This window comes from Simochromis diagramma, unplaced genomic scaffold, assembly GCF_900408965.1.
Source record: "Simochromis diagramma unplaced genomic scaffold, fSimDia1.1 OVJJ01000822.1, whole genome shotgun sequence".
NCBI classification, from domain to species: Eukaryota; Metazoa; Chordata; class Actinopteri; order Cichliformes; family Cichlidae; genus Simochromis; species Simochromis diagramma.
Window position 1 is genome coordinate 4896661 of NW_024387520.1, and position 17641 is coordinate 4914301.

A 17641-nucleotide genomic window follows, 5' to 3' on the forward strand; every position below is an offset into this window, starting at 1 on the left:
TGCTGAGCAGGACTGTTGCCCCGTTCCCTTTTTCTCAGCTGTAGAAACAGCTTTCTGGATTTAATTGGATGGTAGGCCCACGGAGCCGAGAGGTGAGAGGCTTAGTGCAGAGAGTTACAAGGTCTAACTAAGGGATGTTAAACTTAATTCCTGCAGGAACCTCTCAGTGCAGGATTCGCTGCTACCCTCTGTTCCTAATAAGTTAATTAACTCACCACCGAGTCACTGAGAGCAGAATATATTTCACAAGGAGCATATTAACAGTTACGGTCAATGATATCTTTGCATCCTGTGTGTGATACGCCATTCATCTGGGCTTTGGAGAGGAGATTCTCTCTCCCACCTTCGCACCTGGTGTCTTATTGATCTGAGGACAGGTCTTTGGAGTTGTAACTGAGAAAACAGAGGTTATGGATCACAACTCTGGTTCAATGTACAGAGCCTGTATTGGTATAGAAAAGAAAACGTTATCTGTTGCAGCTTTAATCAGCATAGTGATCAGCAGGTTGAAAGGTACAGTAAGTGTCCTTAAAACAATTATATCAGCAGAAGCAGATTCCCTCTCTGAACTAGCAGAACTTGCTGGAGCATTTGTTTGTCTGTTACTGGTAAGTGTGGGTTGATAAACAAATAAAAAAGTGTCTTCCTGTTGCCCCCCTCTTTCTTTGATTTGCTAGATTCCCCGTGGTGCTAAGCAGAATTTGATTAGAACAGGGAAAGTGTGCATTTCTTATTACTTAGGACTCAACTCTTAGAGACCCAAAGAGGATTGGATTTGGATGGAAAACTGATTATCAACAGATTTCCTCAGGGTAAGACTCACTTAGCTTCCCCTATCATTTGATGATGAAGATCCTTCTAGGGACAAAAAAAACACTACATGCACATACTGCTGTTTATGTGCATGTAAGTCCCGATGTACCTTTGTGTCCAAGCTTTCTACTGAAGATCATGCGGTTAATATGTTTTACAAGTAAGGCAATTTATGACTTCAAATTAAAAGTTTGAAAAGTGTAAAGCATTGACTGATTTGCTCATGATGTGCTAAACTAAATCTGTCTCGAGTCAGATTTAGAGCAGGTGTAAGATGAATAATGACTAGTTTATTATGCAGATGATTGTGCTTAAACAATATTGTTATTACACATCTTGCATATTTACTCAGTCTTTTTGTTGTTGTTGACCTGATAGCATCTGTGAAGAGCATCCTTTAAACATCCTTTAATTTTCTAGCACAAGCTTTTTTTTTTCTGTCACAGAAATTGTTTTCAGCTCAGATGCTGCCATAGAAAACAGAGCTGCAACTGATTAATCACTTTCTCTCATGCCTAATGACTTGTTCAGCCACTCTATATATTAGCTAAAATATATATTATGTTGCATAACTTATGGTACGATGATATATCTCAAAAGGGCTTTTGAGAGCCCTATCATTGCTGGGAAAGTGAGGACATTCTGTCATTCAGAGGTTCATGCTTACTTCAATGTCCTTCACAGCTTAATTCAGACACACCGACCACAGTGAAGGAACGAGCTACAACACTTGCATCATATTCTGCGCAATGCGTAAAATCTGACACTGAATCGTGTGACACATACTGACAGATCAAACTATAATTATGATACTGTAGCTTATAAACTGGAGGTTTGCATGCCAGCTCACCTTCCTGAAGTGATGTTCACATTGTCCGTTACTTTTAAATCCCAATAATAATAATAATGGATTGGATTTATATAGCGCTTTACAATACCACTATTCATTCACTCTCACATTCACACACTGGTGGAGGCAAGCTACGGTTGTAGCCACAGCTGCCCTGGGGCAGACTGACAGAAGCGAGGCTGCCATATCGCGCCATCGGCCCCTCTGGCCAACACCAGTAGGAAAGTAGGGTAAAGTGTCTTGCCCAAGGACACAACGACCAGGACAGAGAGCCCAGGGATCGAACCGGTGACCTTCCGGTTACAGATGCGATTCCCAACCCCCTGAGCCACGGTCGCCCCAATCCATGCAGTTTCTGAGAAAAAAATTCTTATTATTACTAAGGAAGTAATTAATGGTGTTACAGCTCTTGTGTCACAATGTGTGAATGCACCCAGCTGTCTCACTCTCGAAAAAGACTTCTGTTAACAGCTGGAAGCTAAAAACTAACTACAGCTCCTGTTAAAAAAATATCAATACTTATGATTTTTTTTTTCCTCACAGAAGCAAATTTGGGTGTCTAATAGCAAATGCTTTCTTCCCGCGAGATTAGTATTTAGGGCAAGGTGTGCCAGTTTATGAAGCCAAAAATGTACATCTAACTTTAAGTTAGATTTTGATTTTCAATTAGAAAATGTTTCTTTTCAGAGGAATTGACTGCTTCTATCAGCAGTATAATTAAAAAAAGAACTGTTTAACCATTATTGACTGGGCTGTTAACATTTCCTAAAAGCGGCCATATTTTTCAGTGTTACATGTCAAATGACAAAAGAGATGAAATTTAATACAAACACGTCTGTCACAGTTTGACATGAACTGTGGATGCATGAAAGTGAATTCTCTTATTGTTATAACGTGAATAAAAAGGGCCACTGTGGGCTGTAATCTGAGAAACTTAGGTTGGGGGGAATTTTCAAAAACAATGGCAGGAGAGACATGCCCAGTTAGCTGTTAATGCATTCATCATGCATCCTTCTGGTATACTAAAGGTGACAGGGTCACTGTGCACAGGGTCACTGTAAAATGTAAAGAAAAACAGAATGCAATGAATTACAAAGCTCATAAACACATATTTTAAACACAATTTAACATAGAAAATATATCAAATGTTTAAACTCAGAAATGTTTGTATTTCCATAAAAATCTTGGCCATTTTAAATTTGTGATAGTGACACATTTAAAAAAGCTGAGGGCAGAATAAAAGGCTTGTAAAAGTAAGTTGTACAAAAATGAAACAGCTGAAGCAAGATTTTTCAGCCAATTAGGTTAATTGGAAACAGGTCAGTAGCATGATTGAGTTTGAGAGAGGCAAAGTTTCTCAGAAGTAAAGATCAGCCAAGGTTCACTGAGCTGGACTTTGAATATTTCACCATTAACAGGACATAATAGCATCAAATGATTCAGAGAATCTGGAGACACATCTGCCCTACGAGAAGGCCAGATATCAGTACTAGATGTCCATGAGCCCTTGGACAGCACTGGATTAAAAACAAGTATATTTTGTCATAGAAATCACTTCCTGGGCTCTGAAACACTTCCAGAAATTACTGTCTGTGAACACAGTTCACTGTGCTGTCCACAAAGGCAGGTTAAAGCTCTTTCATGCAAAGAAGAGGCCACATGTGAACATGATCCAGAAACACTGCTGTCTTCTTTTGGCTCATTTAAAATGAACTGGGGAGATGTGTAAAACGGTTTGGTGGCCAGACAAAACCAAAAGTGAAATTCTTTTTTGGAAAACATGGACACTTTCCTCCAGACTACAAAGTAAAAGGATCCAGGTTGTTATCAGCATTCAGTTCAAAGGCCAGCATCTCTGATTGTATGGGGTGCATCAGAGTCTATGTTACTGGCACATTTGGAAGGACACCATGGGTGCTGAAAGTTACGTACAAATTTGCACAAAGGTAAGTAGAGCAACATGCTAAACCACATACTGTCTCTATTGCAGTAGCATGGTTTCATAGCAATGGGGTCTGGGTGCTAAACCTGCGTGCCTGCAGTCCAGACCTTTGACCAGCTGAAAACATTTGGAGCATCATGAAATGAAAACATCAACAAAGAACAACCCAGAACTGTTGAACAGCTTAAATCCCGTATCAGACATGACTGGGACAAGATTACACAGCTTCCTCAGAAATGCAGAATTTGTAGTAAGTTACAGTAATCTGCAGAGGGAGATATTTTATTTCAACATGAAAATAATCACGTGTTTAAAGTGTTTAAACAGAAATTATTAACACATTTACATGTATATACATATTACCCCCCCCTACCTTAATCGATTCTGACAATTAAGGACACTGGAATGTACTTAATACGATTTTTTTTGCTCACTACCGACTTTGCGGCTTTAAATATATTATCTCCCCCTGCTGATAATGCAAATTTGGCATATAGTAATGCAACTTCTGCAAGCCTGTCCATTTCACGTTTTGGAGATGCAAAGCGTGAAATGGACCCGGTAGACCAGCGTGTCTATTACACGGTTTCCCACGATACTGGGTTGCTAAGGTGGTGTAACCTTTTCCAGAAAAGCACATTCATCCACATCAAGCAGGAAATTTTTGATGATTAATAGAAAATTAATCATCAGAAGAGTGCATGTCTGTAGGGGACTTATATTCCTTCTTTAACTTCTCTTTAAAGTATTTTGCTCGGATAATTATTTTATTTTTTGCTAATTTTCACACATTTTCACAACTATGAGTTTCTACCAACTAAGCAGGTTAAGAATACAAGTTTAGCATCACCAGAGTTGAATGCTGCCCATACTGCATTCACTGAAGCTGTCAAAAGCACTCCCAAAGGAAAATACTTTCCATAGCTTTCCTGCTCCACAAAGGAACACTTCCACTGCTCCCCTATACAAACCTGGCTCCCTTTCAATATATCATCTCCGTCATGAGGTAACCACAACCTCTGCCCTGAACTGACAGCATTGCCTGTGTCATTAGTCATAGGAGTGAAAAATATCTGCCAATAACCTGACTGCTTAAGCTTAATGTGGACAGGTGTGCAGGGGGGAGGTATCATACCTTGTGACAGAAACCAGACTGCAGGAGCCAGACCTGGTCTCTGCGCCAAAATGTGGCAAAATCTATCTGACACTGAACTTGATGGATGTGACAGGGAGCATGTTTGTATCAGCTGGATGAGGAAAGTTAAACTATGCCAAGCTATGCTGTGTCACATTAAATATAACTAGATGTACCTTTAAAGCAGTGATAAGGTCAAGGAAGAACTTTATTGCTAACCTAATTTCCTCATTGGCACATTTAAAAAGCATTATTTTTAATTAATTTGATCACTATACTGTCTTTTTTTCCCCCCACTATAATTTTTTACAATAAGCTTACTGTCAGCCAAAAGCCAACATCAAAGTGACTTAAGCCTGTATTCTAAGAAATGGCCACCAGGGGGAAGTTAAGTTGTATTGTTGTCTACAGGAAAATTACCCCTCTGCCCACTTGATCTATAACCTCAAATGGTAAATGGCCTGTATTTGTATAACGCTTTACTTAGTCCCTAAGGATCCCAAAGCGCTTTACACTACATTCAATCATCCACCCATTCACACACTGGTGATAGCAAGCTACATTGTAGCCACAGCTGCCCTGGGGTGCACCAATAGGCAACGGGTGAAGTGTCTTGCCCAAGGACACAACGACCGAGACTGTTGGAGCCGGGGCTGGAACCGGCAACCTTCTGATTACAAGACAAACTGCCAACTTTTGAGCCACGATCGCCCTTGGCGATAAAGATAAAGATTTCATGATGAGTTTATGGTCTCAGTTGTCTTTCTGAATACAATGTGCAGGGTAAGCTTCATCTTGGCTGCCCTACCTTGTGACTGACAACCATCTTTTGTTCGAGGGGGCTCCAGTACATGATATGTGACATCGCAATAATTATGTCCACCTTAAAGTATCAGCAAAAACTGTCAAAGTCAAAATATGCTTTTTTGTGATGAGGCATGCTTAAAGCCTGTCACGTTACAAATTAGTACTAACCTATAATCACCATCCCTCTTTTGTGATGAAAGGTGCATGGCAGCGGAGGAAAGGAGGATTTAGTAAATGCCACCATACTGCCATCACAGCAAAGAGACTGGTGTTGACAAGGACACTTTATTCAGCCCGAGATGCAACTGTGCTGAGCACTAAGGTGATGAAACATTGCTGATGCAGGTGCACAGTGCCAGCAAAGCCAGGGCAAGAAGAGCACAATTCATCTCTGTGTTTCTGATGAAACCATACTCGAGTACATTGTCATCACTGTTGCTGAAAAAGAAATATGGACACTGACCTTATTTCAAGGGACAGATCCCACAGGATTAAATTTGCTATTTGCTCTTTGTCTTTTTTGTCTCTGTGTGTACAATGTAAGCAAACTGCATGTTCATTCAAAGATATGCAAAATCAGGCTATGACTACACAGTCCCATTAAAAGGAGCAGCTTGTGTGAAATAGTTTTCCAGGTATCACTCGGGGCAATGTAGAAACAGTCTCCATATGTTCTGTTTCATTTTAATTCAGTGTGAGTGCATATAGTAGTACAGATTTCTTCTTTTATTCTAGCACCACTTATGTCCCTTATCTCCCTTCCACACAAAAACTTTTAAAATAGCAGAGATTATTTTTCAATTTTCTACCTTTCCTCTTGGAGGGTGTAGATTTCCCTGTTCTCATCTGAGAACAATCCTAACCAGATATCATATATTCCCCAAGTCTCTATATAGCTGAACATTTATAGACATGATTATGAATACTTTTGTTTGGGTTAGCAATCAAAGGGAGAAGTATTTCCATAAAAGAAGTGTGTAATTACTTATCTGTTTGCCTGTGGTTTTCTGTCAGTGCCACAATCAATTACCCTGCCCTCAGAAATGATAAATAATGAGGAAAGCTTGCGGCTAAACAGATTTTGGAGAGCAAATCCAATATTTCACCTTGAAGCGAGTAGAGGAAACAGCTGAAGCAAAATGGATAGAGTAATGAGTCCCTGTTGTATCTTAATATGTCTAGGTGCATTGTACTGTATTTTCTTTCAGGAAGGGAGTTGGACTTGTAAGCTGTTAACTTTTCTTTCTTTCTTTATTCATTCATTTTTTTGTAACCTTGTATGTTTTATTATGTTTTTGACAAAAAAGAATTAGCTCATAACAAGTTATCACTCTTAAAAGTACGTTACGGGAAAATCTCTCCACTAGATGTCAGTGGTTTGCTGACTCGTCAAATGAGAGTTTTTTTTACCCTCAATTCAGGTGCATAATCCTAGCTAAGGTAGCTGCTGTAGGACAGATAACTCTGGCTGTTGTTCATCTGCAGTGAGGCTGTCAGTCTGCAGTTTACCTCAGCTGTCAATATATGTCTATGCCAATTTGCTCTCGAAGCTGTAAAACTTTGTGGAAGTAGTCCAATACGAGTCAGTGAGTCAGTGAATCTCACTTTTGTCCACTAACAGTGACACTGAGGTGATTTGTTAAGGATATCTTGAACTTTTCTATAGGTAAGTGCTGCTGTTCTTTCCCCTGTTAGCTGCTGTTAGCCTCTGTTAGCCGACATTAGTAAAACTTTCTTTGAAGTTGCACTAACATTGTTGGACTCTGACACTTTCTCATACAATGTGAGAATGTGATCATACGAGTTATAAGATTTTTAGGATATCTGAGCCTAACATTAGCTGGAATAATGTGAGCTTATAACCAGTTGTTTGTTTAGCTAGCTTGTTGTCAGCAGTCTGGCAGATGTGAGGATCGCATGTCTAATTTGCTCAAAATAAGTAATTGTCATAATATTGGGAATAAATAAGTCTGTTTATAAAAGTTTTTGAGTATTACAGCCCTGAATTCAGTTCAGGAAATGAGGCTTTAAGTGAGGAAAAAAGAAGAGGATAAGATTTTATTATGGCGGTAGTGTTGTCTTTTTTTGTATTTTTGGACCCCTTCCAAGATTAAAGAAATATAGGTATGATCCTTCGTATCCTAAATCTGAAGTCCATACACAAATTGAAATTTGTACCATCTTCTCTAGCTACATACATGAATCACGATTAGGTGGAACAACAATGTCTATCTTCACCACTGTATTCAAGATCGCAGGGCAACATCATGGCTTCCACAGACCACAGACTAGTGAAATAATTTTAAATTTATGAGAGTTCATCAGTTAGTTAGAAGACATAATTAAAAACTAATCAATGTATATTTAACTGTACAATATTATTATTAATTAGCCATAAGTGACAATAAAGTTGTTTAAACTGGGAAATTCTCAAGCTAATAATAATTTATATATGTATTAAAGTCACACTGTTTTCATGGTGTGAGCTGAGATTGGTTATTTCTACTTCCAACTGTGGTTAACATCACAATTAGTAATGAGTCTACATGACTTGAATGACAACACTGTGTACTCTTTGAGCTTGAATCAAAAAACATGAACACAGAGGCAGATTTATATGTACTTGGTTATTATTATAGACTCAAACAAATATTGTGGGTTTCTAAATTATAATAATAAAGCTAATTAAAACAGAAACATGAATATTAAACAACTAGGAAGATGGCAGAAATGTGATGGCCATGAGCCTGGTTTTTTTTTCACCCTCTTTGTGTTTTTCTCTTTTATGATTCCCTGTGTGTATCTCCCAATTTGTATGCATGCACCCTGCATGTCTCTTTTCAGGTAATTCCTCCAAATTTTTTATATATATTTATATTTTTCATTAAAATTGAACATTTTCTTCAGTCTACGTGCTTTTATATTTGGCTCCTCTTGCTTGAACAATGAACTAGATATGATAAACATTTGGTAAACAAAGTTATTTTATTTAGCAAACAAAACTCTGAGTTTCATTTGACTTCAAGCAAAGCATCATGTAACAGCTATGTGTAGCGTCAGCCAGTAGGCTGACCCCATTCACAGAGCACATGTTTATGCTGATGCTGGATGTTGATATTCTGTTTATATCTTATTTATGTTTTTATGAAAAACATTCACATGCTTTAACAGACTCACACCACAATCAGACTCAATTTCATGATTCCTCATGTCGGCAGTTTTTAAATGAATGATGTTTAAGTAAACAAAATTAAGTACCTTGTAATGATAAAGAGGAAAATGACAAACAGCGGGATGAGTGAGGAAGTAAATCAAAAAGCTAATTAATGGAATTGACATGCAATTCCATTAATTATCACTCAACCGAATAGTATTTCATACACACACACACACACACACACACACACACACACACACACACTACAGTGATTTAAAACTTAATTTTTTAATGCCAATTTTCTTCAGTTACTTTTTCCTTTGCGGTATTTTTCAAGTTCAGTTCAGTTCAGTTTTATTTGAAGCATGTGGCTTCACAATCATTACAAAATGTCATTCAATTCTTTTGTTTGTAAGTAAACACTTATTAGTCCCTACCTCCTCAAATCTTACCTCTCATTGATATAGTTTTCTTTTAGCCTTCAATTAAACAAACAACATATGAAGCAAAAGTAAAGCAAGGACAAAACAAAACAAACAAACAAACAAACAAAACAAATAAAGTGGTAACGTTTGCAGATTCACAAATTATGAGACAAACAAACTAAAACAGTATTACGAACAACATTACCGCCCTGGGTTAACCCTGTTTTCTTCATTCTTATATTTGTTAAAAATGTGTTTTTTATATTTCATTTTAAACTGGTTTATGTTGTTACTTTCTTTAATTTCTTCTGTTAGACTGTTCCATAATTCAATTCCTGCTATAGTGATAGACATACTTTTTAGAGTTGTTCTAGCACTTTGTATTTTTAAATTCCATTTCCCTCTTAAGTTATACCCCCTTCTCAGTTATTCTGTACTTCATACCATGATTAGTGAAATTTAATGCTGTTGTGACCTAAAGACAACCAAAGACCCCTTATTCACGCCCTCCCCTTTTTAAACTCTTATTACTAAATTTGAACCAAAATGGCATTACTCTTTGCATGTAATTGATTGACTCTTGACTCTCATATCGACATAGTTTTTTATTGTCATTATGATATCATAAATATGATTACCTTTTTAGCTTTAATTTTCTAACGTTTTTTACATCAGAAAGTGAAGCCAAGCCTGAGCAAAGGCTTGCAGCATTACTAGTATACTTTTTGATGTTTAACTGATTCCGATCTCCCATTATTGATCCCACCAGTCTGACAAGTGTTATTATTTTGTTTTGCAACATTCTTCAACAAGCTCGCACAGAATTGTTGGGTAGCTTTGTATAATATTGCAACATCTCAACCTTGCTGTTGTGAATGTGTGCTATATAGATGAAATTAATATTTAATGGTATTTTGCCTATAGGAGGTGCAAGAACAACATAAACTGAAAATATCATAATTCAACTGTCATGAGCTTGATTTCATTTTTTTTAATCTAAAGCCAAACTAAAACCAATAATAAATCAGGATGACTTCATATAACCATAAACATGTGTGCATGTTTCAGTCACATTTTCTATTATTAAAGTAACAAATTTTGAGATTTGTGCAGCCTTGGCAGAAGTATGCATTTTCAGAATTTTTTAGATGTACTTAAAACAGGGAAGACAGTTTTCTATCATCTCTAAAAACTCCAAACTAATCAAAGCCAGCACTTTTATATATTCTGGTCTCGCTTTTTCAATATATCAAACAAACCTATTTTCAAAAACAAGTAAGGCACTACTGATTTAAAGCTAAGGGGATTATGCAAAAAGCGTGTCTTTCTTGTACCTCCCAGTTATAAAACAAAGGAAGATACATCAGCAAAGAGAAAAGGAAAATGTGCAGTCTTCAGTGTTTGTAGATAGCTTTTGGCTAAAAAGAAAAAACCCCCGAAAAGGAACATAATCTGGAAATTTCTGTCAGAACTGAATGAAAGAAAATGACTGAATTTTCAAGTGAGTGTAGCCTATAGCTCCAGCATTAAACAGAAATCCTTTTGTGTCCAGTAACGTCTATACTAATGCATGCTTCTCTGCAATGCATTTATTATTATATCTGTGTCTTTTAAGATCTGCACTGATTACTGATAGAGGGGCCATAGTAACTAGTGCATTAGAGAAGCTAAAGCTCTTCTGTTGAGGGCCAGGCTGTTTAATTAGTAAACCAAAGAGGAAATCAAACTGAACGCACAATCAATAGCTGTGGGGTGGTGCACCGAAAGTGTATACTTTAGCACACACGGCCAAAAAAACCACTGTATGCTGGACAGATTAAACAATAAGCACCCAATTTATCCAAAGGCAAGGACAGATAATTGGTAGATGGCCATTGAGGAACGAGTAGCCCACTGCACATTTTTTAGGCCCTATTAAACTTATATTGCATTCTCTCCAGAACAGCTATTAACCTAACATTTCCAGTATTATTATTATTAGACACCAATCAGGAACCACAATCATTCAGTGTTCTGCATTCTCAGCCAGGACAGGTGGCTCACGTATGTCCAGTTATGAGCCAGTCTCTCTCTTGCATGCGCAACATGCACACCTACACTAATAAATACTTGTGAGCAAGTAAACTGTGAAGAGACCACCAGTAAAACATTTGTAACAGCAAACCTAAAAAGACTTAAATCAACCTGATCTAGAATGGACATTTTAAAGACGCTAACAAAGGAAAAGTGGCTAAAGCTATCCAGCGCTCAGAGTCAGCCAGAAGCTAGCAGCCTCGGTATGAGCAAAGGATCAAGGATCAAATAAAAGTAAAAGGAAAATTATAGAAACGAGTAAATACAGAAGAATTGTGTCCCTGGTGAAGTTAGAAACATACTGGAAAATGATGGAAAATGATGTAGCTGACATTAATTTTGTTGTACATATCTATTGCATATACACTGCTTTTGTTAGGTAATGATGGGTGTACAGAAACTCCAATAGTACAGTTTTCAGTTGTTTAAGTAAGAGAAAATCGTGCAACTTACAGCATTTCGGGAGCTGTTTAGTTTAGTTTAGTTTAGTAAATTATTTTAATGTAAAAAATAATATTTTGGGTTAAAGAAAAGTAGATTTTTGTTGCCATATGTCATCATCATAATCATAATCAAAATCATAATCAACAAACCTGGCATGTTAACGCTTAAAAAAATCGGAAATCAAAATCCCCTAAGAAATTTTAAATCTGGGCATTATTATAAATTCATCATTTTGTTAAGATCAGTGTTGTGATACCTGAAGAGATGGAAGCCAAGCGGCTTGTGTCAGGGTGCCAGTTGGGTGCAACAGGTTCATATGGAGATAAGTCTTCCATGTCTTCATCTAAAACAACAGTAAGGATGAAAAAAAAGATTAGTTATTGCTCAAAAAGACCACAGCTCTACAATTAACTGAATCATCAGAAAATATACAACACATAGGAATTCATCTTACCCCCAATAACACAGAATATACACAAAATAAAGCAAGATTCAATCCATATCTCAAACTTTACTGACTCACACAAAGAACCACTAACAATAAACTCTTTTGATTTGAATTTAACAGATATTTGAAAGCATGGCTTTGATTTAAATGTAGCATTATCCTTGAGCAATATATTTTTGACCAACAACAGTTTTACACGTTTTCCATCCTCAACAATGATTATGTTTCTCAATACTCATCTTTTCCATGTATGGTCATATTTTCATATTCTGTTTGTGGATGTGCTAAAATAATTTGGAGAAGGAATGCAGTTAGGGGAATAACAGGAAACGAGCATATTCCTTCCTCGGTCGCTTCAACTCAAAGGACTATGCTTAAAGAGAGTTAATGAAAGAAAAGGTTACTGCGTCCAACTGCCAAGAACATGTTTCCATTTCTGAGAATCTCTAAGATAAGGGAAAATTGATGTGCAGTAAATATCATAAGATAATGACAAATTGCTTCCAAGCTCCAAGAATGTTTACTTGTTTTGAATATTGTATAAAAGAAAAAAGGTCTTTATCTTCGGTCATTCCCCTGTGGGGGTGGCTCAGTGCTTCAGCTCCTCTGCAATAAAGGACATTTCTCTTGCAAGATTGCATCTGTTGCTGTTTTAATTTTTACTTAATATATTTTCTGATTCTCCACGACAGGAAAAGAGATGTTTGTCATCATCAAATTCTTTGCTTGTGGAGCATTTGTGCCTGCTTTGGTTTAATTTGGGGGAACAGCTGAAGGACTAAAGCATAAGCAATGCATCATTCCTGTTAACAATGTGTTGGCTGAGCTGTTTTTATGAAAATAAATAAATAAATAAATGAATAAAAAATAAAATTAGCACTCAACTGACTGAGTCTCTCCCATGTGCCTGCTTCTCTGTAGGCCCTAATCCCACATTTAAAATTCATAGCCATTCAGTGTGATTGAGACAAACCCTCCAGTGTGTAATAGCTTTGCATTCGGATCCTAACAGAAACACAGTGAGGGTGTTATGAGGAAGGCTTGGGGGCCTGCTGCTACAAATGAGAAAATCCGTAACCTGTTGGTAAAAGACTACGCTTCTAGGACAACCAATCAGTAGATCCAATCAATAGATATGGTGCATTTTGTTTATCAGCACGCTCTTCGAGCATTTCAGAAAAATGTGATACAATCTGAAAAAATGCTTTCAGCTAACTGCTGTGATAATAGGTAAGACTATTGTAGAAAGCTGTGTGTGTGCGTGTATGCCTGTATGCCATATTATTGCTATTACTGAGGTATTTATGTCTTCTTTGCACAGCAAATTATAATAAGCAATAAGCAATAATTCAAATGATGGTAACCAGAAGGTAAAGTGACACAGTGTTTATCACTGTTGCCTCACAGTGAGAAGGTCCTTTCCTCAAATCTGCCAGCTGCCTTGGACCTGTCTGGACTCTGGAGTCTTTGGAGTAGATATTTAGTCCAAATTTCAACATTTTAAATTGGCCGTAGGTGTAAATGTGAGTGTGAACGGTTGTCTTTCTCTCTGTGTTAGCACTGTGATGGACTGGCATCCTGTCCAAGGCATAAACCCACCTCTAACCCTGTGACAGTCGTGATACTCTCCAAACCCCTCGCTTGGATAAGTGGAAGACAATGAATGGATTGATGGTCAAGAAACTGTATGAATTGTTGGATAATAATAATCAGCAGACAGCAATACAACCATGATAACACTGGCTTTGTGATCATATCCATTGGCATGAAAGATAAATTTGTTAAACCCTCACCCCTTAGCAAAAATATGTGCACATGCACACAGATTAGCTAAATTTTAATAACAGGGAAAAGCTGAATTACTAATGGGATTTTTCCTCCATTTTTCTGCAGATTAAAGACCACCCCGACACAGACCAGTGCATATCTGCAGTCACTGCTTTCTATCTGCATGACCCCTCTTCATCAGAACTGGCAATCATAAGAAAAAAAAGAGTAGCTCAGCCGGCCACTTTTTGAGCACACACAGCTATTGACATGTTGCTCAGTTCAGGATCTCACATTTGTTTGAGAGAAAGAAAAAAGTGCTGGGGGACACACACAAAGAATAGAAAAGAAAAGATGCACAAAATTGCAGAGGAAGAAAGAAGCAGCACAATTGGGGGCAGAAAACCCTTTGAAAGACTAAACTACCTAAATCCTCAAAGTGTCCATACAGAAACACATATTCACTCTAAGATAGAAAGGTAGGTAGGTAGGTAGGTAGGTAGGTAGGTAGGTAGATAGATAGATAGATAGATAGATAGATAGATAGATAGATAGATAGATAGATAGATAGATAGATAGATAGATAGATAACATGGAGATAGAGAAATCTAAGTTCTGCTTTCTGATATACTGTATTGTGTTTTTTATCCACAGTTGCATCACTCACAACTCTGTTCATGCTTGTCCTTACATTTCTATCAAGACAGAAGGACTCGGGAGGTTCCAGAACTTGAGATCTCGCAGTATGTCTAATTACAACAATTACCTTCAAAAGCTATAATGCTTTGAAGCCTTTCAAGAGTTCAAGACTACCACCTACACAGCAAACAACCACCTTTACCACCCTTCCATGTTTTTTTAGCAGCACCTACCGCTATTGTGCATTTAAAAAAAGAAGAAAAAAGAAGGAAATAATGTACAGAAAAATTGAATGCTTTGCACTGAACAGAGCCAAATGGAAAAAGGCATGTTCTATCTTTTGCCACAAGCAAACAACTTGTTATTAGGTTGCTTACTATTTTGTTCAGGCAGCTTCTTACACTGTAGGAAAGCTTCACAGGCAGCCGAGAGTCAAGCCATTTTAGGCACGTTAAATTTTACAGAGTGTGTCTGTGCAGTGTGTACTGTACTGATCCTATAAGGGCACTCACAAAGATCAAGATCCACCAAGGTCAATACCCTATTGTGCATTTTTAAAAGCGATCTGAATCTACGCCTAAATTTAGTAGGATTCTCTTTGGCTTATGCTCTACCTTCATGGCTCATTAAATTCACTTTGACAGGTTTGTGTAATCTTACTAGGAACAAACAGACAAAAAGATGGCTCTGATCGCATACATCCACCTCAGCTTTTGCCTTGGTGGAAGAATAATGTGAACCCACAACAGTAGCTGCAGCTAATGGATGGTACAAGCCGTACTAAATCATAAAACTGCAAAACACAATATAATCTCACACACACCCTTAGGACTGAGAAATCCCACAGCAGGAGGCCTTGTTGTACTTAAAGAAAACTGCTCTTTGACAGTCACCCTGGACCCAATTATGCATTCATCAAGTAATAGAAAATTCCTCCCAGCTGTTTAGTGATCAGATGTTTTTTAGCCGCAGGGCAACAAGTTATCGCTGTAATTAAGCCTCCGTTTGACTTCATTTGCTCTGACAGTATGGAGCATGAAAGACAATCAGCCCTTCCCTAGTTACAGCATGAGAAAAATAATGCCTTCCGGTGGGTTCACAGGGCTGTTAGCTGCCATAAGGGGTCTTACAAAGCTATTAGGTACCATCACTCTTTCTTTTCATATGCATTATCAATGAAGTTGAACTCTTGAGGTGGAAACTATCCTATGGTTTTTTTCGTGACATTCTTGGCAAATGGTCTATGGCTAGAAGCTAGAAGTCGTTCACCATCTGTTTTTAATGGTTTCCCTTTAGTTATTGTCCATCAGTTTAATATTCATTTCACCTTGTTCTCTGTTTGTGTTGCAGGAAACACCCATTTACACTGCTCACATATTATCTCCCACTCATATAATAAGAATATGCAACAAAACTATATCTTAGACTAATTGCAAACTCATTGCACGGCTAGGAGCACAGCTGGACGTCTTCTGCAGAGCTCTGCAGGCTCAGCTTGCATGTAACCAAGCCTCTGCTGTCAGAGCTTGAAAAGTTTGTAAATGAGCTGTCTGTGGAGTTTAGGCGTGCCAGCCTGAGCTCCTTTCATATCTTAGAGAATACTTTTATAAATTAATAAGAAAAAACACCTTTTTAAATCACATTATAATAAAATGCATTAATATTTCCTCCTATTATGTGTTCATCTCGACGAAGACAAGTTGTACCACAAACGCATTTTTTAAAAATTGCACTTAACAAAACAAAAGTTGAAGGGTATATTCTGTTAACAGCTCAGCTTTTGAAGTTATATTGACATTTTAAACTCAATTTCAAACCATACAAATAGAATATTGGTATTAGCTCAGAATAATATTTCAAGTCACAATTTCAATCCAGCATGGCGTGTTGGGCAAATATAGCTTAAAAAAGAGAGAAAAAAAATGAATGTTGAGTTTTTTCAGCCCTCCCTTTGGCTATGTGAATGCAATGTTGATTAAAAAAAAGCGTTCCACTCTCACTCACCTAAATCATCCCTATGCTTGGCGCCAGGTGCTAAATTTTGAATATTGATAGGGAAAAACAGTGACTAATCCTTTCACACACTTTGTAGGTGATACAAGTTCCAATTTTACAATAGTAAGACTTAAATACTCAATATGAAGCAACATAAATACTTACTGTAAAGATATTTAGAGCTGCTGTATAGACAATCTGGTTATTAAGTAAGGTATGGCTATATAAAACATACGACTCGTTTCTTCTGCTTTAAATTCCGCTATATGGAAGATAGAGGGGAAAACGCAAGTAGCTATTTTATGAGCAGAGTTAAAGGCGAGCGATAGAGAGAAAAAGAGGCCTCGTAGTTGACTTCTATGATGCGCATTCATTCAGCACCTCTGTGAACCTTTCTGCAGGAGTGAGTCTTAATGCCCACATCATGACAGTATTCAAAGAGCAGAAAGCCCCGCCACTCACTCCCGCCTCTGATAGAGAACCTAGAGAACTCACTCCGCTATAAAAGGCTAATCTAAACCCCACTACCCGGCCCTCATTTCAGCTGCACTGTCACACTCTATACTAGGCTCAAAGTGAATGGGAGTAATTTTCGGCCAGTTCACCTTACAGTATAGAAAATCATTAGACAGATTTACCAGGACAAACAGTGCCTGTTTTGTCATCCTATTTTACTGATCCCTTTCACATTTGGGGATGAAAGATGCTAGGGGAGAAGGAAGGATGAAAAGGACAAGGAGGGGAAGCTGTGAAAGACCGTATTGATCACACACAGGATCTATTGACAGGTCCCTTCCTCTGATGATGAAGCGGCTACCTAGTGAGTACCGTACGGGTCTCCAGCTCAGGGAGGGAGAAAGCAAAGAGGACACATTCAGCATGCAAGAGCCTGCTCGCCGAATACCCTGACATGCAGGGCAGGCTGGAAAAATGTTCTGCTTATGACAGTGGATGGCTAAGGTAATGGCCAGTGACTGCCACCATTGCTCATAGTAATGATGGTTTCACCCAGGAATACTGTGTACCTTTGCAACCGCCACCCCCCTTCCTCCTGTAGCACCCTCCGTGATGCTCTCTCTCTTCTTCTCACTCCTTTTCCGTTTCTCTCTTAAGTTTCCTTGCCCCCTCATTATTTATCTACCATCC

At 37.9% G+C, this 17641-nt stretch overlaps 1 protein-coding gene across 3 annotated transcripts in view; it reads right to left on the bottom strand.

Moving 5' to 3' along the window:
* Positions 1-17641, bottom strand: part of LOC120726090 (GDNF family receptor alpha-2-like) — a 68494-nt gene that overhangs the window by 39395 nt on the left and 11458 nt on the right. For all 3 annotated transcript variants that reach the window (XM_040019389.1, XM_040019388.1, XM_040019390.1), the window contains exon 3: positions 11903-11989. In XM_040019389.1, the coding sequence (XP_039875323.1) occupies positions 11903-11989 (87 nt within the window). The remainder of the gene's footprint in view (positions 1-11902; positions 11990-17641) is intronic.